The sequence below is a fragment of the Lacerta agilis genome, chromosome 10, assembly GCF_009819535.1.
Source record: "Lacerta agilis isolate rLacAgi1 chromosome 10, rLacAgi1.pri, whole genome shotgun sequence".
NCBI classification, from domain to species: domain Eukaryota; kingdom Metazoa; phylum Chordata; class Lepidosauria; order Squamata; family Lacertidae; genus Lacerta; species Lacerta agilis.
The window spans coordinates 24,421,821-24,447,838 of NC_046321.1; the positions used below are offsets into that span (position 1 = coordinate 24,421,821).

Genomic DNA, 26,018 nt, shown 5'->3' on the forward strand with positions numbered 1-26,018 from the left:
TGCCCAAAAGATACTGAAGAGAACTGCAAATATTCAGGCCACCAGTATGGCTTGTCTGTTGAAATATGATTATTATATATCAAGTGTAAAGAGGCATTAAATTGTCCGAAAACTGTGGCTAGTCTAACATGTTTGTTTCCACAAAGCAGCTATATTGTTACATTTCCCCATGCTCTCCTGCCAGATTCTTCTGGCTTAATTAAATGAATACAATGCATTTGCCCACTATTCAAAGTTTACAGAGTTACTATACAAGGTTAAACTATTGGTCGACAACAGAACTTTCACCGGAAATTGGGGCAAGATTATTATTATTATTTTAATCACGGGTGGGGGGAGAAGGAGGGTTGGAGCAAAGGTATTTTAGAGAAGTACCCTTGCAGAGCTTGTCTGAGGCTGGGGTAGGCCCATTAAATCCCTGGTTGGCTGGGAAGAGCCTAGTGCTGCCCTCCAGCCAACTTAGCCCTCCGAGGCCCGGGGCAAGTATACCACCCCACCCCGCCCTGCATGGTGCTGGCAGCACCCTTAGTAAAAATTGAGCAAGCCTGATAGGAAACCTTTGACCACCAATTATGTAAGCATGAGGGACTATGTAAAAGTTTAAAGGAAACAAGTCATTCAATCATACAGCAGCTTCAGTGTGTACACTGGGGAAAGAGAGAGATTTCAAGAGGCAGATCACATCCAAGCACTCCAGACAATGCAAAATATCTCACAAGTTCTTTTGGCTAGGTTAGGTTTTCTGTTTGCAGAATTATTATTAATAATTGAATAAAATGGGTTTAATTCTACTGCTGCGGCAAGGATAGTGGAGGTTGTGTGGGGCAGAATGTTGAAATGGAAGGTAAAATTTAAGGGAGCATAACATTTCCTCCTAAACAGCAGCACTCCTAGATCTACCAGCCATTTTCTTAGCTCATCCTAACTTTTGGCCTCCCTCCTTTCCTCCCCCCCTCCCAGTTCTAATGAGCACCATCCTCCACTGGTGAGAATAAGAGAGGCAAGCAAACGACAAAATCAGTCAGTCTGTTCTGCTTCCACCGGCAGGCTCAACTTTATAGCATTTTCTTTTATTTTCAAAATTGTAAACCACTTTCTGTGCCTTGGCAGAAAGGCAGTCTGCAAGTGCAATACAATAAATGAAGGAGTTTGCTTCCAATAAAGTGGGGATATAGGATTGCAGCCATGAAGTTATTATTCATCATTATTTATTGGACTGATATTCTGCTGCCTTTCAGCCCAAAAGTTCCCAGGCCAGTACATGACAGAATATAACATATATAAATCCATGCAAAAGCTATACAACCACAGTATAAACCAGATAAAGGATGGAAACATCCACAGAGCAAGAGTTAAAAATTACAAGAAGTCCACCAGCAAGTCCACAAACCCTTTCAACCAGTACCCTAAGGCCTGAGAGAACAGGTATGTTGTGAGCTAATGCCTAGAATTAATCAATTCAGAGGACAACTGAATCTCTGGGAAGGAATTCCACATATGGGTGCCATAACAGAGAAGGTCCTGCTCCATGTCACTGTGCTACTAACGCTAGTTATTGGTGGAACAACGGGCAGGGCATCCGCAGATGTTCATGTTGGGAAGTTATACTGGTGACTTCCACGTCTGAAATGTGTTGTTTACATATAAGATGTAAAGTGTAAAGGGCTTATTTAACCAGGCAAGCTCTAATTTGTTTTTCTTCCAAGATCAACTTTAGTATTCTCACAGCCTGCTATGACCATCTGCCATACTTTTCTATGTCAATCAAGCAAACATGTTGCATTTGCCCCTTATGAAAATGTTCTAACTGCAATAAATTGAGATGTACAAAGTTCAGACCTAGGATGAGTTAAGTTTAGCTTCTGGGACAGTGTTGATCTGTCTTTTGGCAATGGCGGTTGGAATCCATGTACTTTTGGGCAGCATGAAATAAATGTTAGAAACAAGAAATGCTGGGAATGTTGGGTACTTGATTCATGGATAATATGACTACTGATTTTTTTAATGTAGGCAAAGGGATATATGGAAGCAAAGCCAGTTGACCACACTTAATGCTATTCAGAGGAGTTGAGGGAAGAACACAGATTCCAGAGATAGATCACTTCCAAGCACATGTCATGAACTGTTTGGAAGCAGAGGAATGGGAGAAGGAGAGGAAGAGGAGGTGTCAGAAGTTGAAGAGGTAACAGGACTTAGTGAGCTGGGAGAGTCTGTGGCAGAGAGAAGTTCAGAATCAGAGGCAGAAGCTGAAGTAAGTGAGAGCAGAGCCGTCTTTCCATAGGGCTTAGTGGTGTGTTGCGCCAGGGCGCTGGCCTCTCATGGGCGTCCCAGCGAGTATGGGAGTGATGCGGCTTTGCCGGTGGCCTCCCCTTTCCCTGCACACCTGCAACCATCTGGTTGGTGGACGCACACCTTCCCTCCAAAGCCTCTGCGGGGATTGCTCTCCCACAGCGGCATGGGGGAGAGTTTCGTCGCCCCCCCCCATGGCTGGCAGTGCACAGCTTCACCCCCCCCCCACTATCTGTGGTAATTTGGGGGCGCTGAGCAGATATTTGCACCCTGGCACCGCATCTGCTAAAGACAGCCCTGGGTGAGTGGGAGGAGGGAGGCCAAGAGGCAGATCTGAGTCAGGCTGGTGAATAGTCCTAGGTGTCTCCCCTCCCTACTGAAACCCAGAACCAAAAGAAGTATGAAACAGGAGGAGCAAAGGCAGGTGCGCAGACATAGTCTCTGATTGCCTGGAAAAAGCCACGAAGAGGAGCGGACATAGATGGCTGTGGGGAGGGAGGGACCTTTAGTCTCCGCAAGTGATTTCATGGAGTAAGACCTAGAGGGAGTGAGCTTCTGTGCTCCATTAGGCCTGACACTCTGCCAAGTCTGCGAAGATATTGTGTTTTTGTTATGTTTTGTTTTGCCAATAAAAGGTTAATTCCAACTTTGATCTGTGTGATTTACCAGCAGGCTAACTCTGTGGCAGCACATGAGATGATGCTGGGAACATGGCAGTCTCACAGCTTCTTTCGTCCAGGTTAATTTTTCTTCCTGAGAATGGGTTTAATTCTATAGAAATGACATAGTAGTTCAAAATCAGTGCAAGACACCTGGCTTTTCTTTCAATGCCTCTGAAGGCTATGTTGAGGATGTTGCTCATTGTTTGAGACCAGAGCACTGGAAGAACCACCTTCTTCTGCCACTTCTGACATTACTTTCCCCACTGCTTGGTGGTTATCTGCTGGTTGTTTAAAGATTTTTTTAATAAATGGCATGGTTTTAATTTTTTATACAGAAGAAAACCCTCAGCATCCCAAAATGTTTTACATGTTATTCCTATCCATACTCAGTAGAAGACAACTTCCTATGTTCCTATGGTTCTACATTACCTGAAAGCTGACTATGTTCCTGATGTGTTGTAATTAAAAAAAATTCCAAAGGATTTATTTTGAATTTCCTGTTGTTTGAAAAAAGATAGGGAAATGTAAACACAAAGGCTAACAAGTCCACCTCTGTGTTGAAATGTGATGTTTGCATATAGTGGGTAAAGAGAAGGGAACTTGCTTGGATAGACACTTGGCAAGACCTACGGTACTTTCCTCCCTGACCTTCAACTTTATTCTGACACTCTGGCATGACCATCTGAAAGATTTTGCTACAGAAGAAATTAAATAAACATGCCGTATTTATTTACTATGTAAAAGTTCAACTTTCAATAACTCAACAGCCTCATGGGCTCCACTATCTGAAGTGTCATTGGCAGGAAACTGATGTTGAAATAGGCTTAGGTGATTGTCCCCAACCCACCTCTTTTGGGGAGCACAGGAGAATGGAGTTCAGGTCTTTTACATGAAGAGTAAATATAAGAGATGTAGAAATGTTGGGAAATTCCTTCCTGGATACAAAAACTGCAGTCATCTCTTAAAGTCGGCAAAGAGCTATAAATGTGACAAAGCTGTTCAAACACACTTAAACCTCAGAGGGTCCTAAGAACGCATTGAGAGAAGAATTGCGATCAGTTCCAAAAAAACCTGACATGAAGATGATGCTGGGAACATCAAGACCCTGCAGCTTCCTTTGTCCAGGTTTGTTTTTTCCTTTCTGATAATAGGTTTAATTCTCTTCCCAAAACCATGACAAGTGTACAAAGTGGTGCTGATTAGCTGGCATTTCATCCAGGCCTTGTAAGAACAATACTGGGAATACACAAAGCTTGGGGCCAGAGCACACTAAGAATGGTCTTGGGTCATGTGTGCCCTTACATCCAAACACCCCAGATGTTGAACTCCTTCTCTGTCATCTCTCAGCAAGCCTGGCCAGAGAAAGCTGTAGTCTAGTAACATCTGGAGGGCAAATGGCTCACAACCTTGGCCCAACCAATTTTAAGATCATCTAAGGATGCCCCACTTGAAATGCTTACAGGTTCGGAAATGGGCTACAGGTTGTCCCATTCTCCTCATGCATGATCCTTTGCAGAAGAGGCCGCTAAGCTCACTTTTGTTTTCTGAGCCTCCTGAGCATTATTGTTAAGGCTTGACTATTGAGATGGGTGTTTGCTGTTGGGTGAGGTGACTGCTTTGAGTGTCAGGATCCACAGGGGCAGCCGATCTGTCCTCTGAGGAATGCACCACATGCTGCTGCATGCTCCTTGGAGACCTCCTTCACAGCCGTCCCCCAATGCTGCCTCTACAGCAGCCTCTTGGCTAATAGGACCCATTACTCATCTCCTTCCACCCCTAGGGAGGAAATTCCAGTGGCTGCCCTCTGGAGTATTCAGGGCTCTGCACCCCCTTCAAGTGATTCAAAATGTGGCTTCCCCGTTGATGGTCTTTAATTCCCACTTCATTTGACACCTTCATCTGACTTCTCCCCCTTGCAGAGCCATACCGCTGATGAGGCAGGGTGAAGCACCCACCTCAAGTGGTGGAAGTTCAAGAGATGGCACCTCTCCCTAGCTTTCCAAAGACTGCTGGAATGCCCCCTCCCCATCGGGAGTAGAGAGGCTGCTTGTCTTCACTGCCATTCGGTCGGAGAAGACAAGTGGCAATGCCTCGTGGAACACCCTGGCTATCACCAATTTGGGCAGGGGTTTCTGTGGTGAGGCGGCACATTGCCATTTTGCCTCAGGTGGAAAAACAGGATGGATGGCCACTGCCCCCTCTTTCCTGATGTAGATCTTCACTCACCCCCTCTTCCCTATATATATATATATATATATATATATTACTCTCGTCAGATGCCAATACACACACACAATACTTTCTTATTACAGGTAGGTAGCCGTGTTGGTCTCATACCAAGAACAAATTTAGTTGGTCTCTAAGGTGCTACTGGAAGGATTTTTTTATTTTTTATTTTGTTTTGACAATACTTTCTTGTTTCTATTTGAGTGGGTCTGTTAGAAATTTATAATTCTGTCTCTTTTTTAGCAGCCTCCCTGGGACCTCTTTCAAGATAATTATCTTTTTCTCCTCAATGCGAAGTCTTCTTTTAAAATTAGTTTGTCATATTCTATCTCTGAGAGCATCAGAGTTCAGACATACTAAACAGCCACCTGGCCATTTATTCACCTTTGCTATAGTAGAATTGATTCTAAAGATTGTATCAAACTTTCTGCCCACTTTCATGAGTGATGTAATCAAATAGAAATTAAAGTCATGTAATCCAAATGTGACTGCCTGTGTGACTATCTCTTTAGCGATCTACACTATCAAAATGCTAAGGTAGTTTATTTGTTATATCTTTACTTCAGGTATCTGGATTTTGACCATAGTTTTGGCCGGAGCTGGAGGAGAGCAAGTGCTTTGTCCTGATATTCCTGGTCCTCCTGGTCTTCCTGGTTTTCCTGGTTTTCCTGGTCCTCGTGGTCCTCCTGGTCCTCCTGGTTTTCCTGGTGTACCTGGTCATAAAGGTCCTCCTGGACCACAGGGGGCACCAGGTATGATCTCTAAGTTAATTCTCAGCAATTTTTTTACTACACCTTGCATGGAAGACAGAACACTTCAGAAACCAAGCAACAGAAATCAAGTTCTTGGTTATGTTTACCAAATAAACAAAGCAGGTGCTGGGTTCAATCCTGGATTGTGGATAGAAACAGCTTTGGTCACCCAGTTGGTCAACCATTTTAGGGAGAGGAATTGGGAGGAGGGTCAGTGTCAGGACTGAGCCAGCAGAAAATCAATGGTGGGTGCCATTGCCACAGTCATTTTTCCCGGAACCCCACCCCCTTTCCCATTCCGTTTTAATTTTTGCTTGCAATATAATCCTATTCTTTTTAGGAAATTTTCGAGAGAGTTCACTATATCAAATGGTATACCAGCTACAATGGTAAAATTATAGTAACTGCAATATTGTGTGTTTGTGTGTGTGTGTGTGTGTGTGTGTGTGTGTGTGTGAAGTATACTAAGGGAGCCGAGTTCTATTCAGGTTTCTGAACACCTGAATTCTAAACTCTCCAGTTCAGTTCTCGTTCAGCCTCTAATCTGAACTATTTTTCAACCTGCTGAAATACATTTCATATAAGCAACCACACAGAAGGCAAGCTACCAGCAATCGTGAGGTCTACCAAATGCCTTAAACATCGCCCCCCTCCATTTTTGCTATTCAAGGATCGTAGCTAAAAATCAGGTGGTTTTCTGAGAGACTGGTGGGCCATATTTTGTTTTGCAGGTCACATGTTGCACAGGGTAATATCCTAAACATTAACAATTCACAATTCTATAATAAGATAATACTAAATATGTAGCTTGAGAATTTTTTTTTTTACAGTACAGCATCCTCATCACATCCTCCATAAGTCCATCAAAGTCCAAAAATTAATTAGTGTATTAATTGGTAGTTATTCCTGTCCCCCTTCATCAATAATGCTCAAAACAGCTTATGGCATTAACATTTCAAACTGGGAATTTCAGGGAGAGTACTGAAAGTATTCTGCGCATGAGCCTACAAAGCAGCTGGTTTGGGGTACCTGCTCTGTTCTAAGGACATGCAGGTGTGGAACCCTGTTTTACCTTCCCAGTTGGCCAAGATCTTTGTGGGGAAATGTTGCTTGATTCATAATACAACTAAGCATTGCAAGCTGAACAAATCTGAATTACAAACCAGGAAATCACAACCTTTGGCAACATCTTAGTGCCATAACAGCAGGAGATGGATAAACGTGAATATCCAAACAACTTCTTCTCCCTCTCCCTTCTCTATTCTCCCACTACTTATCCTCTGTAAAATCACCCCTCACTCCAGTACACTGGTAGAGGAAAAATCAGGCATGAGTGTTGCAATATCTAATGTCGTTTAATCCTTTATCCTTCATTTTATCTGTATGCCACCTTTCCACAATTAAAGCCATGATCATTACAAGCCATTACAAACATAGCAAAAGTACTCAAACAATAAATACAACACACCAAAAAGCACACAACTGAATTGAACTATTTCCGCCTAAGTCATTATAATACAGATAAAGATACAAAAAAATGTCAATGACAGCAACACCAACTTCACAACAATGCCAGTGTGGTGTAGTGGTTAAGAGCGGTAGACTCGTAATCTGGGGAACCGGGTTCGCGTCTCCGCTCCTCCACATGCAGCTGCTGGGTGACCTTGGGCTAGTCACACTTCTCTGAAGTCTATCAGCTCCATTCACCTCACAGTGTGTTTGTTGTGGGGGAGGAAGGGAAAGGAGAATGTTAGCTGCTTTGAGACTCCTTCAGGTAGTGAATAGCGGGATATCAAATCCAAACTCTTCTTCCTCTTCTTCTTCAACCAGGCCTAAGCGCACCACCAAAATCTGCATTTTCTGCAAATGTGGGCAAAAGCTATCCAGAACCTGATCAGCCCATAGGATTTCAAAATATTCTATACAATGAGCAGCAAGTCTTTGATGAGTCATCTGGCATATTCACCTGCCAAATCCCAGGAGTCTATTATTGCACCTACAACCTGGAGGGACACCAGAATTCACATATGATCCTGGCAAGGAATGGTACAGAGGTGAAAGCATCCGATCAGAAGACCTCAGATGCTTATGAAAACCTGCCGCAAAGTGCAATCCTTCAATTAGAGAAAGGAGATAGGGTGTGGTTGGATGCAAAAGAGGCTTATGATGGGATAGAAATAGGAAACTATTTTTTGTGCTTTCTCATATATGACTCTTAGATTATGCAGTACTCTGGATCCTAATGGTTCTCTTCATAATTTGTCCTGCAAACATTTGGCTAGATGGTTTGTTTTGATTCCCTAATCTATAATAGGTACACTTAGGGATGGGGCAGAATTCTAAATGGGAAGCTAGGAAGAAGGACTCATAGGACATCTGAGTAAACATGCCAAGATGCAGTTGAGTTATGGCTCACCAATGGCTCAGAGGTATTGTTTTATAATTTTCATATAACATGAAAGCAGAACATGAAGTGTGCATGGATTTCCATGAAGTTCATTAGAAGGCTACTGCTTCTACTGTATATTTATGAATCAAAAGAATGTGCTTCACATTGTTTCCACATCTGCATAGGTGCATGCATGTAATCATTTGTTTAAAATTAAAGTTGTGTCATAAAACAACTGATTGCTATGGGATATTTATAAGGGGAAACTACCGTAAGTGCTTTAAGTAGGTTTTGGGCTTTTTAATAGAAACAAAAAAGACAGTCTGGGATAGAGGAATGGAGGAGCAGATGGGCAGGGATGGGAATAAATGTGTTTATGTGGACAATGTATATGTATTGGGGGCAATCACAACCTTTCTGTGCTAACAGCAAAGTGGAAGTGCAGGTGGAAGTGTAGAGATGGCTTATGGATTCATGGATAAGTACCCAGGGTTATCAACAGACAGAGGATTTATCTGAAGAATAATGAATACAAATCCACAAGTAAACCAAAATCAGGGTTGAATGGGATTAAAAGCACTAATATCCTAAACCCATTCTTGTAACTTCACTCTTTACAGAACTTCAGGAGCATTATTCAGTCAATATCTACTGCCCTTCTTCCAGCTATCAACTCACAAAATTTGCACCCCTCAATGGTCATCCCATGTTCCCTTGAACTCCTCCTCCTCCTCCTCCTAACCTGAATATTCAGTATCCCACGCAAGCACTCTCTCCTGCTTCCAAATCAAACACAAACACCAAACACTGTCCATTACAGTTCCATGGCTGGCCCAAGATGGACATGCCCACTAAGTCTTAATTATTTTGAAAGATGCAAGGTGTTAATCATACTGACAGATATATATATATAGCTTTGATTATATTGACATCTTTATGGCTGCATCTACCTCATTATAACTGCTCATTGTAAGTTATATATAATAAAGCTGCATTGAAACCAGGAAGTGCCACCTACCGGCCATATCTGGTCTAGCAATACACAAGGTTGCCTTATTACAGCTCTGCTCCATACATCCACATGTGTAGCTTTAGATGGTCTCACTTCCATTTCCACCATTGGAAGTAACAACAATTAAAGCAAAAACACAATGGATTGGTTATATTCATACATTGTGCCAGCCTCAGACAGAAGTGCCAATGACAATATCCAAGGGATTTGAGACCCTGTGCCCCCAAAATCAGCTGCACAAGCCCAGCCCTTGACCTACCTTCTGACACCACTCTGTGTTCTAGTGCCACCAAACCAACTGGGCAACTACCAGCAATAAGGTCAGCAGGAAACAATGGGATGACCCCGAGGTCCTGCAATTTGACTGCACAAATAAACTACTTTAAAATATCTATCATTCTAAACAGTAGAGGGCAGCAATGGCACATCATACAACTGTCTGTTGAACACGCTCTGTTTTAAAGACTCAGGAATGTCTATGTGAGAAGGCTTCAAAAAATAAAAATAAAAGTTAGTTGTTTCAGCCTGAGCATCTTGTCACATGGATAGGCATATGAAGGGGATCAGGCAGCTATTTTATCACTGTGTGGCATAGAGTGAGGGCCAAGCTTAACACAATGCTAAGCTAGGGAACGATTTGGCTTCACCCCCGGAAGCGCACTCCATTGTCTCTCGAAACAGATGGATGCCACCTCCACCACATTCTCTAATGTTATAAACATCCTAGGAAAGAAGAGGATAGCTTTAGATACCTAAATGTGGCAGGTACACTAAGGTAATCTGCAGCAGCTTTTGCTTTCAGAGACATTCAGGAATGTTTGTGGGTGAGGGTGTGGAAGTAAGGGGCATAGCAAGGGTATTGAGAAAGGGCTTAAAATGTGAATTTGGCTTCCAGGTCAAGGAAGAGAGTTACAACCAGAGACTCATGAGAGATACAGCTAGTACTGTAGTACATACAGAGATAATAGGTCTTGACAATTTCAGGAGGAGGGGAGGATGTGAACATAATGCATTTCTTTCTCTCTCCCCCCCCTCCCTGGGTTTTAATGGATCTATGTGGGGTTGTTTGTTTGGTTGTAGAGTTGTAAATTGCTTTGGTTGCCCTGGGCAAGAAAAAGTAAAGAATACATTTAAATAAATAAATAAATAAATAAATAAATAAATAAATAAATAAATAAATATAATAATAAATTTATAACTAAATTTATATAGGAGTGGTGCCCCCTAGATGTTATTAGACTCCACATCTAGAGGGCACTACAGTGGCTACCCATGCTGTTGTATCGCTGCGGAGAAGCCAGTGAGGGTTTACTTCACATAAGATGTTGCAGCATTATACAGATGAAAGCATCAAGCTGCTAGTAGGATTTGATGTAGTTTCACATCAAAATAATGAAAATAATATCACACTGACAGGTCTTAAGACAGTTCTTTCTGAAGTCAGTCAGCCACAGAATGTGCAAGTACATTGTATTCCTTTCAGATAGCGATCAAACACCTTCATGAAACCCAGAGGAGGGAAAGCTCTCTCTTTTATAAATTGCAAACTGGCTCATTGTGGTGAAGTTGGTGCCTGCATTCATTATGAGGGCCTGTTATATGTTGTTCCAAACCCCTGGCCTACCTGGCAGCAAGTCAACATGTCAAGCCCCGCATCCAGGATCAATCCGTGTGTCCAAAGTCCAAACCGAATCATAATCCCACAGAGCTCCTGGAGCATCCAAGCTGAGGTACTTCAACGTGCCCAGTTGAGCAGACACAGCACCTCAGCTCTGCTTCCCTTTTTCCTGCTGATTGCAGCACCTGGGCTTGACGAGGCCTGTGACCCTCACCTGTTCCAAACCTAATCCAGCTAAGGAATCACACACCTCCTCCCAGAGCTAATGAGTCTCACCTGGCCAGCAAGGGAGCTTGGCTATGGGCCCCTGCCTGCCTCAGCTTCCTAGAGCATTGGGTAGGCAAACTAAGGCCCCAATCTGGCCCAATCACCTTCTCAATCCTGCCTGTGGACAGTCTGGGAATCAGCGTCTTTTTACATCAGTAAAATATGTCCTTTTATTTAAAATGCATCTCTGGGTTATTTGTGGGGCCTGTCTGGTGTTTTTACGTGAGTACAATGTGTGCTTTTATTTAAAATGCATCTCTGGGTTATTTGTGGAGCATGGGAATTTGTTCATTCCCCCCCCCAACATATAGTCTGGCCCCCCACAAGGTCTGAGGGACAGTGGACCGGCCCCCTGCTGAAAAAGTTTGCTGACCCCTGTCCTAGAGCACCCCTCCCACTGCTCCCTACACCTCAGCGCCTGCCGTGTTCATGGAGACAGGGGCTCCTCTGCCTCTAGTGATGGGTCCTGCTGCTTTGGTTCCTGTGCATTGACCCTCAGCCTTTCTCCATCACCCTGTGAGTACTTCCTTCCCCATCCCTTACTTGCCCTGGTGTATCCTAGTCCCGGCCACATCCCTCGCCGGGATCCATTTCCTCCTCCCCGTTGTCCTGCCAGTTTGTCACATGTGTTGCCAAAAATGAGGATTCACCTCACCAGAAAAGAGGGGTGGGACAAAAGAGAGCAACAATTTGCATAAAGCTCAGCACGTGACAAGTTATAGATATAGACACACATTAATGAAAAATTATTATAACTGAAATAGAAATGTGACACATCTTACTGTGGCAGGCAAGACACCAGGTGACTGACATGTGCCTGCCCTGTTGGCTGACCAGGTGTTGCTCAGTGTAGATGGGCAATTTCATGGCTCCTGCTCTCTATTTTTATGGTTCCTTGTCTCTAAACCAGCCTTGGATTGGACAGCCTTCAAACAGAGGACACCTTCTAAAACAGAGCACTGTTTTCTGACAGCCTTTCAAAGCTGCCCTTAGTTCATTAGGGCACATGGTCACCCCATGCCATCTTTACTGGAAAGAAAGCACACTTGTAATGCTGCACACACACCTATAAATGGATCAAGTCCTTGTTAAGGAATGCCATTAATGGGTTAATTTCATTAGTGAGGAAAGAGCTGACTCATTCCTGAGATGTACCTGGCTGAATCAGTGTTACTGGGCAGATTAGGCATGTAACTTGGTGTATATAGGGGCTTAGATTACAGCAGTGGCTTGTTGGTTGTTGGTCATGGGTTGTTGTCAGGAAGGTGTGGAGTTATCTGGACACTTTGAGAAGAGCTTGTCTGAGAAGAAGACTTGCCAGGCTTCAGGACTCAGCTGATGCAGGACTCTGTGAGAATTGACTTAGAACTTGTGTGTGGACTTTGTTCAGTAAGGACATTGAAGTACAGAAACACCACTGGGGCCAGAGGGAGAAAAGTATTGGTGTAACTTGTATATAGTGTGTAAATGTAGAGGGACAGTGGACCGGCCCCCTGCTGAAAAAGTTTGCTGACCCCTGTCCTAGAGCATCCCTCCCACTGCTCCCTACACCTCAGCACCTGCCGTGTTCATGGAGACAGGGGCTCCTCTGCCTCTAGTGATGGGTCCTGCTGCTTTTGGTTCCTGTGCATTGACCCTCAGCCCCTTGCCTTTCTCTATCACCCTGTGAGTACTTCCTTCCCCATTTCCTGTCAAGAAGTGCTCAGGAAGGTGGCAGTGAAGAAAGCTGCACTCTGGAGATCACTTTCTCTCAAAAAGGTGCTTGTAAAACAAAGCAGGCGTGTGAGTTCCTTCTCACCCCCCTTTCCCAAAGTGTAGTCTCCAGGTTCATCCACAGTGGGTGAGTGAGTGAGAAAAGGGTTCACCGATAGTTCAGGCCACTAGGCTGCCGCATAATTTTAAAATTTAAATTCCTCAGTGAGATGTAACTCGCAAGTAAATGACAAACATAATTTCATGCACCGTTCACCAAAAGGCTCATGAAACTGTAGGTTCTCCCCCTAAAGAATGTAAACACCGCATGTGTCACGACTAAACAGAGCGCCATTCCGGAGCGAACCAGGCTAAAATGAAAATGCAACATGGGCTCACTCATTTGTTGGTAATGCTTTTAACCCTGAAATATTATTGTGCTGTATTGTACATGATGCCTTCTTCACCTTCTTCAGAGTCCAGGTGGCAAAGGCATGTCATGCATCATTTCCCACAATGCTTTCCCTGGTATCTAGCTCAAGAGACTAACAGAGGCTCCCTGGGAGTTCACACCAGGGTTTTCCCCAGCCCCATCTGGGATTGAACCTAGGACCTTCTGCATGCAAAGCAGTTGCACAGTCCTTCCCCAAATGAAGGAAAGGACCTCTATTCATACTCTTGCCTTTTTTGATACTTATGTCTTTTTATTGGCTCATTCTGAGTCATTTTTTAAGCCGGGGAATTGTGGATGGGAGATGTCTGCAGGAAGCTAGAAGAAATTACTCCAGCCTACTGCAAAAACCAGTTAGTTGTACACTATTAACCTGTTCCAGCTGCATTTAAGACTTCCAATAAACGGTAGTAAGAAGTGCTATGATCATGTATGCAGGTCATGTCACGTCTGGCCACAACGTCATCCCTTCTCTCTTGCTTTCCATTTAAGGCTAAGGCAGCTCCTCATGTTTAGCGAGCCCAAGAGCCACATTTTGCAATATTGGCAGCAGCAGGATTAATATGCAGTTCTAGGTTTCAGGGGACAGCCCTGATAGGGAAAAGACAGTTGTGGTCAAAATGCAGTTATTATTTCACGAAAACTTCAAATATATATATACTGCACTGAAACCCCAACTTCATGCCTATATTAATCATAAAAGTCAGAACAGAGCAGTTATTTAGAGGACCAGTTATGATTTCTTACACTGCAGTAAAGCTACATTTAGCAACTGTCACTGGCATATAGATTTAGCTTACTTCCTTGACAGTGTGTCTGATAACAATTTGTAAAAGACTTCCCAGGGATAATTGACTATCCATCTGCTTGCCTCTTCCCATTGACCAAGTGCATGGTGGGAGCTTTCCCTATCTCTTCATTCCATTATGACTAGGGAATTAAGTAGGATTTTCTCCTGGCTGATTGGAGATTGGGCCAAACTCTGGGGTAAAGGGCAGGGAATGTGGGTGTATGTAGCCCATGATGAACCCCCATGACCCATATTTGCAGTCTAGAGCATGGGTAGGCACACCAAGGCCTGGGGGCTGGATCCAGCCCAATCGCCTTCTAAATCCTGCTAGCAGACGGTCCGGGAATTAGCGTGTTTTTACATGAGTAGAATGTGTGCTTTTATTTAAAATGCATCTCTGGGTTATTTGTGGGGCATTGGAATTCATTCACCCCCCCCAAAAAAATATAGTCTGGCCCCCCACAAGCTCCGAGGGACAGTGGACCAGCCCACTGCTGGAAAAGTTTGCTGACCCCTGGTCTAGAGCATTTCAGTTCAGAGTTCTGTCACCCATTTCTGCATATTGTAGAGCAGGTGTGGGAATGCTGTGGCCCTTTAAATCTTGCTCGACGATGGCTTTCTTCTTCCCTGACAATTGGCTGTGCAATCTCACACCTCTAGGAATTGGAGTCCAACAACATCTGGAGGGTCACAGCTTCCCCATCCCTGATGTAGAGAAGGACTCCCAGCCAAGAACAAGGACTCTCCAATTGTCACTCAGCAGTAGACGTGGCTCCTTGTCCCAAACCAAGCCAAGCAAGGAAAGAATAGGGATATGGCACCATCCATGCTTCTTCCCAGCTTTTCCTAGTCTGTTCCTGCTGGGAACAAGGAATAAAGTTATCTGCTGGGTAACCATGGAAAGAGTCTTCAGCTCGGTGAAGAGACATTTAAAATTTATCTAGCAGCAGCTACAGTGGCAACATTGGGGTAGTTGAAAGGAGGATGGGTAGTTGGGGTATAGAAGGAAGGTCTGGGCACATTCAAGAAGGTATTGGATTGCTAACACCAATCCGAGGTGATAAAATCAGCATCTCCATTTTCCCTGGCTGAGCCTGCAAGCAACCACTGCATCCTATCACATGCCTAGGGTGTCTAGAGTCCATGAGATGTACCGCTGGTCACTGTGGTGCTAGCTCCATAATACTTGCAACAATTTGCAGTGGCTACCACCCATGGTGCCCACCCATCATGGGGACACAAGTGTGGGCTTCAACATGGCATGGTCCCAAATGAAGCTCAGAATTGGAGGAAGAGGGCCAGCCAGGGGTTGCTGTGTCATTGGCTGGAGAACTGAATAAAGTTCTGAGGCCAGTGGATGGGAGGTTGCAGATCCTGAGTCAGAACCCTCACTGAGCTTCTTCTGAGCCAGACCTGGTAGAAGAGTCAAGTGTCTCCCATACTGTGGTACCTGGATCAGGCTCCTGATGGTCTGAGCCTGGTGGTCGAGTCTGGGCCCTGACAGATGTTTCCCCCCTGAGCCTGACTTCCTGGCTCACATTAGCATGCCTGTGCAATGTCACTGGGCAAACACAAGGCAGGAAGGCACTGAAAGGCAAAGTAATCGTCACCTTCAGGCTGGGGAATCAACACTTTAAGATCCACATGCCCCATGACAGCAGAGCTTGGGAAGAGTGGATTGGAGACCTTAGGCCGCTTCTCTTTGTTGGAGCAACTTGAGCACTTGAGGCCTGCCTTGCCAGAAGGCGGCAGCCCTACAGATCAGAACATGATGTGCAGATAGAACTCTGTACAAACAATGGTTTCTCAAGTCATTTCAGTGTCGGGTAAAGCTCTGCATTTACAAACACAGTTAAGCACCTTTAAGTCCCATTGATTCCCAATGTCATAAACATTTAAATCGTGAAGGCTTTGAAAAGGTCGTTATGTATTTAAAGTAATGAGTTTGAAAGTTGATCATTACAGCTTTGGGAAAGGCTCTTATTATTGTACACTGATAACACTTGCTTTTAGAGACTCAGATTCCCCCAAGCTTTTTTTCTGTTCTTTCCAAGGGCAGGCATTGAAATAACATTCACTTCTAAAGGAAGTGACTGTGTGGCTTACCATGGTTTACTCTTACAAGGCAGAAATTCTATTTTAGATTAGCTACAGTTTAGTGTAGGGGTGGCTCATCTGTGGCCTTCCAGGTGTTGATGGCTAGTCTAATAACATCTGGAGAGCCATAGGTTAGTCATCCTTGTTTTAATGGTGTGCCTGAATTCTAAAGAATCTGAAGAAGTGTGCATGCACACGAAAGCTCATACCAAGAACAAACTCAGTTGGTCTCTAAGGTGCTACTGGAAAGAATTTTTTATTTTGTTTCTAAATATTAGTTAATCTTAACTATGATTAGTGAAAATAAGCCAGCTTCATAACTCATAGTTTGGTATTGGCTTTTTTACACTAAACATTGATGTTAAAGGACATTACTAACAGTTTCATTCTTTTCAAGGGATTTACCCTGTGCATCACTTAGTTGGATATACAGTGGTACCTCGGTTTTCGAACGTAATCCATTCCAGAAGACCATAACGTTTGAAAACTGAAGCATGCATTTCCAGAAGCATTTACGTCTGGAAAAGTCAATATGCGAGCTGCATGGCCCATCTGGCTTCCGAAAAGCAGTTACTTCCAGGTTTTCGGCATTCAAAAGCCGAAATGTTCGACTTCCAAGACGTTTGAAAACTGAGGTACCATTGTAAACACATGGTCCTGGGCACAACTGTAATAGAAAGTCAAAGTTAACTGTCACTTCCATTTGTGCCATACTAGGAATGAAACAGTATTGGAGACCAAACGCTGCTCAGTTACAGCAAACCAAGATAAGTCAGAAACCATGGTTTATTGTGAGTACAAAGGCAGCTGTTATGTTTGATAAGAGTGCAAAAACATTTTGGGCTCAGTAATTGCCTTAATATTTGTGATTGCTCAACCAAGTAGTGTTGTTATGGTCAGCTGAAGAAATAATGCATGTGCTATTAGAAATAAAGGAACAAACATTTATTTAGCAGATAAAACCAGATCAGTCTGTTTATCCGCCTATAATGAGCTAGTTAAAGTCAATTGGTCAAGAATACTTACGGAGCTTTATAAAACTCATCTTATTAATGTCGCTTCCATTACCCAGCTTTGAAATTTCCTTTCTTGGGTTTGGTTCACATAATTATTAACTGCAAAACCTGTAAATTCAGTGTAAAAACTATATAGATCCAAAGAAAGCAGCAGGATACTTGCCTTGCATACAAAATGATGTTTGACATGTGTTCTGTGAACTGGGTGAACATCTTGCATAAGGCATTTTATACACAGGAGGAGGAGTGCACAGGAACCCAATGCCCACCCCATGGACAGAATTTCCAGGCAATGGCTTTGTGAACTGGTCCTGTGAGTTCCACTGATCTCTCTCTCTCTCCCCCCCCCCATATGAACTCTCTGACAGTCCAGAAATATTAGTTGCAGGATTGCTAAAGCCAATGTTGATGCTGACAAGGCTAATTCATATCTATTACAGTGGTACCTCTGGTTATGTACTTAATTCGTTCCGGAGGTCTATTCTTAACCTGAAACTGTTCTTAACCTTAAGCACCACTTTAGCTAATGGGACCTCCCACTGCCGCTGCGCCGCCAGAGCACGATTTCTGTTCTTATCCTGAAGCAAAGTTATTAACCTAAAGCGTTATTTCTGGGTTAGCGGAGTCTGTAACCTGAAGCGTCTGTAACCTGAGGTACCACTGTAATGTTATTGAGATCAGAGACAAATGATGGATTGCCAGATATATATTTATGTTATTTAGGCTTCCATCTATGAATTTCAGTTAAATATTCATTCCTGTTAATCCACATCAGGCACACAATTGATGATATATTAGACTGGACCTCGCATTTCTTTCTTTTTCTTTTTGTTACTTTTTCTCTTTAAATGCCTACAAATGTTTATCCATAAGTTTCTCCTTCACTTTCTAAGATGCTGCTTAAAATATTAATACATTAGTCAGCTCAAATCTTGTAAGCTCTTAAATTACTTCGATGTAACCCTCAATTTAAATTTGCTGACACATTTAACCTCCAGAGTGGTTAGATAAATGGATGCTGAGTGCAAAATATATCTCACAGAATACGACATTTGCCTCTTGAAAAGCTTTGTGATAAATACCAGTTGTGAACGTGCTCCGATTATGAGGGTCCTGCAGGATAATGGTAAATCGCACATCACAGGATGCACAGAATGCCATTTTAAGCAATATTCTGATGCTAAAAATAATGGGAGTCGATCCAAAAAGCTGCTTGGAGAGCATGCAGCAGTGTCAAGGGTGTGGAATTGGTGACCTTCCAAATGCTGGTGGGTGCCAACTTCCATCATTGGCTGTGTTGGCTAAGGCCGATAGAAGACCAATAACACCTGGAAGGCCACAGACTCCACACCCTTCAGTAGAGCTCCTACTCTATCTTTGGCTCCTGCAAAGCCAGACAGCAAACTTTAGAAGCAGCCTCCAAGACAGCCTCAAAGGACGTCTGTGGTGGGAAACACTGGTCACCTGGGCAAACGTTGAAGTTCTTTCCATTTGACTTAGCTGTTCATTCAAATGGATTCCAAGTGCAAAACATGTCACATGGCTGATAAAGTACGAGAAACTATACACTCAAAGGATCTAAGGTTGAAGCTCACTTCTGATTATCTTTCATAGATAAGCTGAGAGTTTGGTGCATCCTGTTACTTCCAGAATATTTGAGAACATTTGAACCTTGGTCTCCCAGGCCCTAGTCTGACATTCTAACCACAACCCCAGACTGGCACTTAGAAAAACCAGTGCACTTAGAAATGCAGCTGTGGTGTCTGGGACTGAAGGGAGTTCTGATCCATAACTTCAGGAAAGCACCAGGCTAGCGAAGGCTGTGTAACTGAATGCATGCTGCATTTTTACGATGAATGGACAGGCCTTTGGAAAAACAAAACAACCCGCCCTTGGTCTTGTGAATTGCCGCAGATGGCACTTGTTACCCTTTTTGGCCTGTGATATACAGATGCCATCTACAGTAAGGATGAACACTGAAAGTGCCATGCAGTGGCTTTCAAAAAGGATTTGACTAGCTTCCTTGCAGGGACATCTACATGGAAAGGAAACTAATTATTCAAAGGATGGAGTAGTAAATTACTGTCATGGTTTATTAAACACTAGCAAAAAGTTGGCAGAGTCAATTTTCAACTTGGCCTGAAGCATGTGTGCTGGGGTCCAGTGCTGCTGGATGCATCTATTAATTATCAGGCAAAGCAGGGGAGAATCATTCAGGTGCCAGCATCTGGATGGAGTGGTACAAAGCCATTCAGGTGGGCAGACTTGGTGCGTGTCTGTGAACCCATTGAGAAAAAAATTGAACAAAGGTATCTCATTGGGCTTATAGATGAAGGTAAGAAAACTCATGAAACATGAGCAGTGCAATGCTATGCATGTTTACTCAGAAGAAGAAAAAATCTCATTGTGTTCAGTGGAGCTTACTGTTGGGGTAAGTGTACACAGGATTGTAGTCTTAGGCCATCCTTCCCCATTCTGGTATCTTCTAGATATTTTTGATTACAATTTACCATTGTAATCAATTTACCACTGGCTGAGGCGGATGGAAATTGTAAGCTAAAACATTTGGAGGGCATCAGGTTGGGGAAGACAGATAGTGCAGAAGAGGGGAAATTCAGCAGACATGGCTTGCATGACAAGCTACACCAGCTGAAATCTCCTCTTCTACACAACTATGAAAGGTGCTGGAGCCCAGGCCACCCTACGCCTTAGGCCAGGGGTAGAAAATGTGGTGTCCACCAGATGTGGGATATAACTCAACTCCAGCCAGCGAGGTAATTGGTCAGAGATAAAGGGAGTTGTACTATGGCAACAACTGGAGGCAAGACCTGCTGGAGATGCAATAAATTGACTGTGTCCAAATTACAGCCAAAGTTATTCACTTTCAAATGTGATTGCTTTTAATGGGAGAAACATACCGGTATATTTACTTAACAGTAGCCCTGTCTGGGTGCTCTCCCTTAGAGGCAGAGAGCAGGGTGTCTGCTGCCTTGCCCTGCTGGATGTGCCATCCAGCCCCACTGTCCCTATGTTGGAGGAGGGATGCTTGTGTGTGTGAGAACCCTGTTCTACCCTGTGTGGCAGTGTGTGGCAGGGGCGGGCAACAGTGGTAGGGGCAGAGGCCAGGCACCCACAACAAAAGTTTTGTGGGTGCCCCCCTCTGGAGTTGGCACACGGGTCCGAGTGGTTTATTGTTTTCCCTGGGAAATCCTGCTGAATTGGAGCAAACATCAGTCCGCAGAAAACTTGATTGACGTTTGCTCCAGTTTGGTGGTAAAGAATGAGTTTTCTCAGGGGGAAGCAGCGACAAGCAGAAGTGTGGCCAAGCCCTACAATGGAAACGTATATCTTCTACTTTCATTATTTGTGAAGCAGGCAATGCACTCTGAGGTTTGTGAGTTGAATTGCTGATTAGGAGCTGAAGTGAAGGGCACTCTGCTTTTGTCCTCCCACTCAATTAGTATTTTTTCAACCATTATTTAAAGGGCACTAGCTTGTTAATATAAACGAGAGTGTAGAGATGTGAGCAAGCTCCATATCAGCAGTCTGAAACCCCTTCACTTTGCACTGATATGGATAGGATAGATAGCTTTCTTCCCTTTGTCTCCATATTTCTTCCTTCAAGTAAGGGCATTTGTGCAACAGAATATCATTATTAAATTATGTGTTCCACCAGGCTAGTGGTTTTCCCAATTAACCGGTACAATACTCATAATCCTTCTAATTAACTAATTTAAGCTTCTTATACTAATGACACATGGCTCTGGTTATTATTCAGGGCCTGATTTCAGCCAGATTCTGATCATTATCCTGTTGTATGCAATCGCTTGATCATATAGCTGACATGAGATTGACAGGAGCTAAAACTATGGCCCTGGATATTTCGGGGTACATTTCTTTGAGTCTGTTGCAGTTTGACATTGCTGACTGCAGAGTTTTGTGGAATGCACAATTAGCAAGAAATGTTATCTGAAGTTGACTTGTGATGGTGACCTTTCCTTCTTGATATTAATGCACAAAGATCTATGATCTTATAAAAACTTCTCATTAGGCAGTATGATTCAACACTTCCATTAGAAAGCTATACAAGAGTGAACCTTAGTTTTGACTTATTTTATATACTGGCTGGAGGGGGGGTCACATTAAATAGTGTTAGAGAAGCTATGCACTAAATTGATTTTGGCCAGGGCTGGGAAACTTTTCTGCCCAAGGGCCAAATTCCCTTCTGGGAAACTTTTCTGGGGCCACATGCCAATGCTGAGTGGGGTGAGAGGGAAAAGTGGGAAGAGCAATGAATGGAACTTGCCCCTTTGTAAGATAGGCTGGTTTGTACACTCACACACCCATCATCCAGGCCAGCAAGAGACATAATCAGAATTCAAAGACACATTCAAACAGGATGTGAAGCAGGGCCAGGGAGGGTTGTTGCTAGGGACAAGGAGATGCCATGGGGAGAGTCCCAAGGGCCAGATAGAGAGGACTGGGGGGCACATTTGGCCACTGAGACTGAGGTTCCTCACCCATTTTAGGCTAATGTTTAAACCAAATGTTCTAAACTATGTCATGTGTGGCAGGTGCAAAAACTACCAACCACGTAATTACTGGTACTCCCCTCTCCCTCTTGTTTACAACTTACCTTATCCTGATGGCTCTGGGGGAGCCAGGTGGGAGATGCTTGCTTTGGTTGCAGCCGTACGCATGTGAAAACACCCAGTTTGTCCCACAGTTATAAAGTGGCACATCTAAAAGTAGCCAACAGTTCAGCGATCAGGTTTGGATGCATCACTGAACTATGCTCCTACCCTCTCCTTCTCTATCATGGCTGCAATATTGGAAGTATTCACTTCTGCTTTCAGTTCATCATGGTTTATAGGCATGTTCAGATATTCACCTGAATGCACAATTATTGAAAGTGTGCACAGGGAAAGGGGTGTGTATGCAAGCTCTGCCTCCATGTCCAACCTTCTCAATGTTGCATGGTGAAGATCTGCAGGAGGCTCTGTCTCATGTTTGCTTGAGGGGTTTTGCTTTATCAGGATCTCCAATCACACAGAGAACCCAACTCACCTTCAAGTGAATGCGAGTAGAAGCCCTCTGCTGAATTTCCCGATGTAAAGCAAATAAGGTTTTAGATTGAGCAGTGGGTGGAGCATCTGCATTAAGTTTGACCCCAGAACTGTGGTTCACCTTAATTCTGCTTTGCAGTCCTCGTCTACATGTTTTGGCCCAAGACAGTATGGCAGAGTGTCAGAGATTATGGGAGATGTAGTTCAAAACATCTGAAGGGCACCAGGTTGGGAAAGGGTAGTTTAGAGAAAGAAGTGAGGGCAATCAATTACAGTTTGAAGTTGGCTTGTTTCTCTACACCGTTGTTAAGACACACCACAGTTTGTCTGGATTTAGACATGACAATAAATTGTGGTTAATTAAAAGTAGAAGCTACAGTTTCAATTGTCTTGTGGCCGTGCTAGAGGAGAGGGGATCTCACAAGCCCAAGGCTCATTTATCTTAATGTTTAACCTTAATTTAGCATTACATCTGAATAAGGCCACTCTAGCATAGTCACTCAAGATGTATGGTGGCCAAAACCAGTGTCTTAACCACATCTCCAGGCAGCTACTTGCTCAAGATGCTAATGATTCTCTGAACAAATGCATCTCATTCATCCGACTGCAAATTAATATCTAGATCCATTCCACCTGAGATGCAGAGATCTGTAGTACAGTCTTAATCTGTACTAATTGAATTGTTTTTGTTTCTGAAGTTGTACAGACCAAGACTTCCTTGAACAAAAGCAAACAGAGTTTTGTATAGTTTAAAATAATTTAAACCTGAGTGTGATGGATCTCTCACACAGAGACTCTCACCGGCTGGCAAATTAGATTAGAAATGTAGTATCAGTCCAGAACTGTATGATTTCCCCACAATCCCTTCTCTTAACTTTCTAGTACAATACCTAATAGAACAATAGGGATCCATAATACCTAAATGTGAATTTTCTATTTCTAGGTACATTCTAAACATTCCCTAGACATTTACCAGGGATTTCTTAATGAGAAAATAAATAATGGCCATAGTACACATGAAAAGAATCTCAGGATTGCAGTTGATCACAAGCTGAACATGCATCAGCAGTGTGAGTTGGCTGCAAAACAATTGCTAATGCTATTTTTTGCTGTTTTATCATAACTACTGTTTCCAAGTCACAGGAAATAATAGTTCCACTTTATTCTGTACTAGTGAGGCTTCATCTGGAAAACTGCATGCAGATACAGACGAATTGGAATGGGTTCAGACGACAGCAATGAAAATGGCCAGGGGATATGGAAAACAAAACAAGTTACAGTGGTACCTCGACTTACGAATTTAATCCGTTCCGAATGCACATTCGTAGGTCGAAAAATTCGTAAGTTGAAAAAAGCGATTTCCCCATAGGAATGCATTGGAAATGAAAAATTCAGAAAAATTCGTAAGTCGAGTAAACCGCATCTACAATGTGTAAGTCGAGTAAACCCCATCTAAAACTGCCAACGGATGTCCTTCGGATGTCAAAAAATTCGTAGGCGTGCGGGCACTTTTTTCATTTGTAAGTCGAAAAATTCGTATGTTGAGTAATTCGTAAGTTGAGGTACCACTGTATATGATTATAGGTTGAAGGAACTATGTTAAGCCTGGAAGAGACTGTTGCTGGGGCAATATAACATTCTTCAGATACCTGAGGGGTTGTAACACAGTTGGACAGAGATACCTGTTCTCTTGTGCCTCAAGTTGCAGTTGTGTTTTCTGTATTTGGGAATCTTATAGCTGTCAGTACACCTGGAGAGCAATGGATGAGCTTCACCTTGGGAAAAAGCCACTTTCATGACCATGTTGTCTCCCCTGCCAGGGGAACATAGATCTAATGGCCTTGGTGTCAAGAACCTCAAAGCACGGTCAGGATCAGGCTTGGATTGGTAGGATCAGACAGTAGGAAGAAACAGAGGGGAGGAAGGAGCCTGGAATTGTGGGAACCTGCGTGAGGTGATCTTTCCTTTTTGTCCTGACTTCAGCTACATTGGAAGGCGAAGCAGGGCTGCTATCTCCCCTATCTGACCCTGCTGTGATTGAGGAGCCATAGATGAGGCTAGGGAGGGTTTTGATCAGCTGATAGGGGAGCCTGAACAGGAAATGGTGGTGTCTGAACAGAAGGGTGCAGTTTTGTTGCCTAGATCTGGAATCTGCCTTCGCAGACCCCCCCCCCAATGGAGTACACACTTGCAAACTCAATATTCCCATAAGGCAAGAGCCTTGTGAGTGAGCGTCCCATGCCTCATCTTTAAAAGCTTGGCAGGAAAGGTGCAGAAACCTGTTGGACCATCTTTTGTCATCACTTCTGTCCAGTTCTGATTTTCTTGCCCTGCTCCTGAACTGCTGAATTATGACTCCTGGGCCTTATGTCAACTGTTGAGCTTGTACTGCTATTTCCCTAAAGCCACAAGTAAGAGCCTCTTGCTTGTGTATTTTGGGTTGGAACTGTTGGAATTTTCCATTCCACCTTTAGTTACAGACGTGGGATTGTTACATGTCACATGTCTGTTTACATTCCAGCACTATTTGCTGGTGCAAGCGAAGCTTCTGTTTTGTTGTTGTTGCTTTTGCTCTCTCTCGGAAGGGACGGCAAGGAGAGAGACGACGTGTTTCTTTGTTTCTGATTTATGATATTAAAACCATAGTTTGCTAGTATGTCTTCACAAGCCTCAAGCCTCTTTTTGTTGCAGAGTTTGCTCTGCTAAGTAAAGTGTGCCCATGTCAGCAGACTTGGGTCACTTATTTATGTCGCACCAGAGGTTGAGGGATCTTCGCAGCGTGATGGCTGGAAGGAGACGATCCAGCTGGGGGCTAGCCAGCTGGCAGTTTGACCCATGGATGCTGACAGGAACCAGAGCACTTAAGTTATAGGAGCGTAGATTTTGGTTGAACATTGGGAAAAACCTTCAAATTGTAAGGCTAGTTTGACATTGGAACCAATTTCCTATGTGTATGTTCTCTTACATACTGGAGGTCTTCAACCAGAGGCTGGATAGCCATCTGTTAGGGATGCTGTAGCTCCAAATTCCCTCTATTGAGCAGTGAGTTGGTCCAGATGGCATGCAAGTTTCCCTCTAATGTGATGATCCTAATGGCAGCTGAACTTCCTCCAGGGAACACCAGCTTTCTGTTGCAGCATTACTGTGCGTTGCAGAGGATTCTGGAAAATGCTCCAAGACACACTTGGTTTATGTAATGCCCATTTGTGCAACCTACAACATAGCTAACTCTCTCTTGCAGCTGCATGTCACAGGGGAAGATGAATAGTGATGGACAACTTGTGTTTCAGTTCAGCTGCAGTTAGCCCTCATTTTCCCCTGACATGTACAAAGGAGTGAGTATTCAGGGGTTAAAGGTCTCCCAATGACTTGTGATACATCCACTATGCACAGTACATTTGGTAAACTATCCCTGGAGTTGGCAAAAGGCTGGCTCCTCTTCCGATCTTGGTTAGTTATGGAGTAAGGCAGTGCCTATGTTGGAAGCTGACCAGTGCACCATATGTTGTTTCATCCTTATGCAGCTCCTCCAGAGCTTCTCATCACTTTTCATGCAGTTGGTTAATCCAAAGCCACACTCCAACTGGGAATGTACCTCTTACTCCCAGAATGAGTCAGTCATCTCTTAGGAGCCAATTGGCATGTCACCCATTAGTGGAGATAGATGCATATGGGTTAGCAATTTAATCTG

General features: G+C 43.6%; 1 protein-coding gene across 1 annotated transcript; it reads left to right on the top strand.

Moving 5' to 3' along the window:
- Positions 1-3,906: 3,906 nt before the first annotated feature.
- On the top strand, positions 3,907-8,553 carry LOC117053689 (hibernation-associated plasma protein HP-25-like). Its single transcript, XM_033161678.1, has 3 exons — positions 3,907-4,076; positions 5,744-5,929; positions 7,760-8,553. Exons 1-3 carry the CDS (start codon positions 4,028-4,030, stop codon positions 8,146-8,148), a joined length of 624 nt encoding a protein of 207 aa, XP_033017569.1. The 5' UTR covers positions 3,907-4,027; the 3' UTR covers positions 8,149-8,553.
- The last annotated feature ends 17,465 nt before the right edge of the window (positions 8,554-26,018 follow it).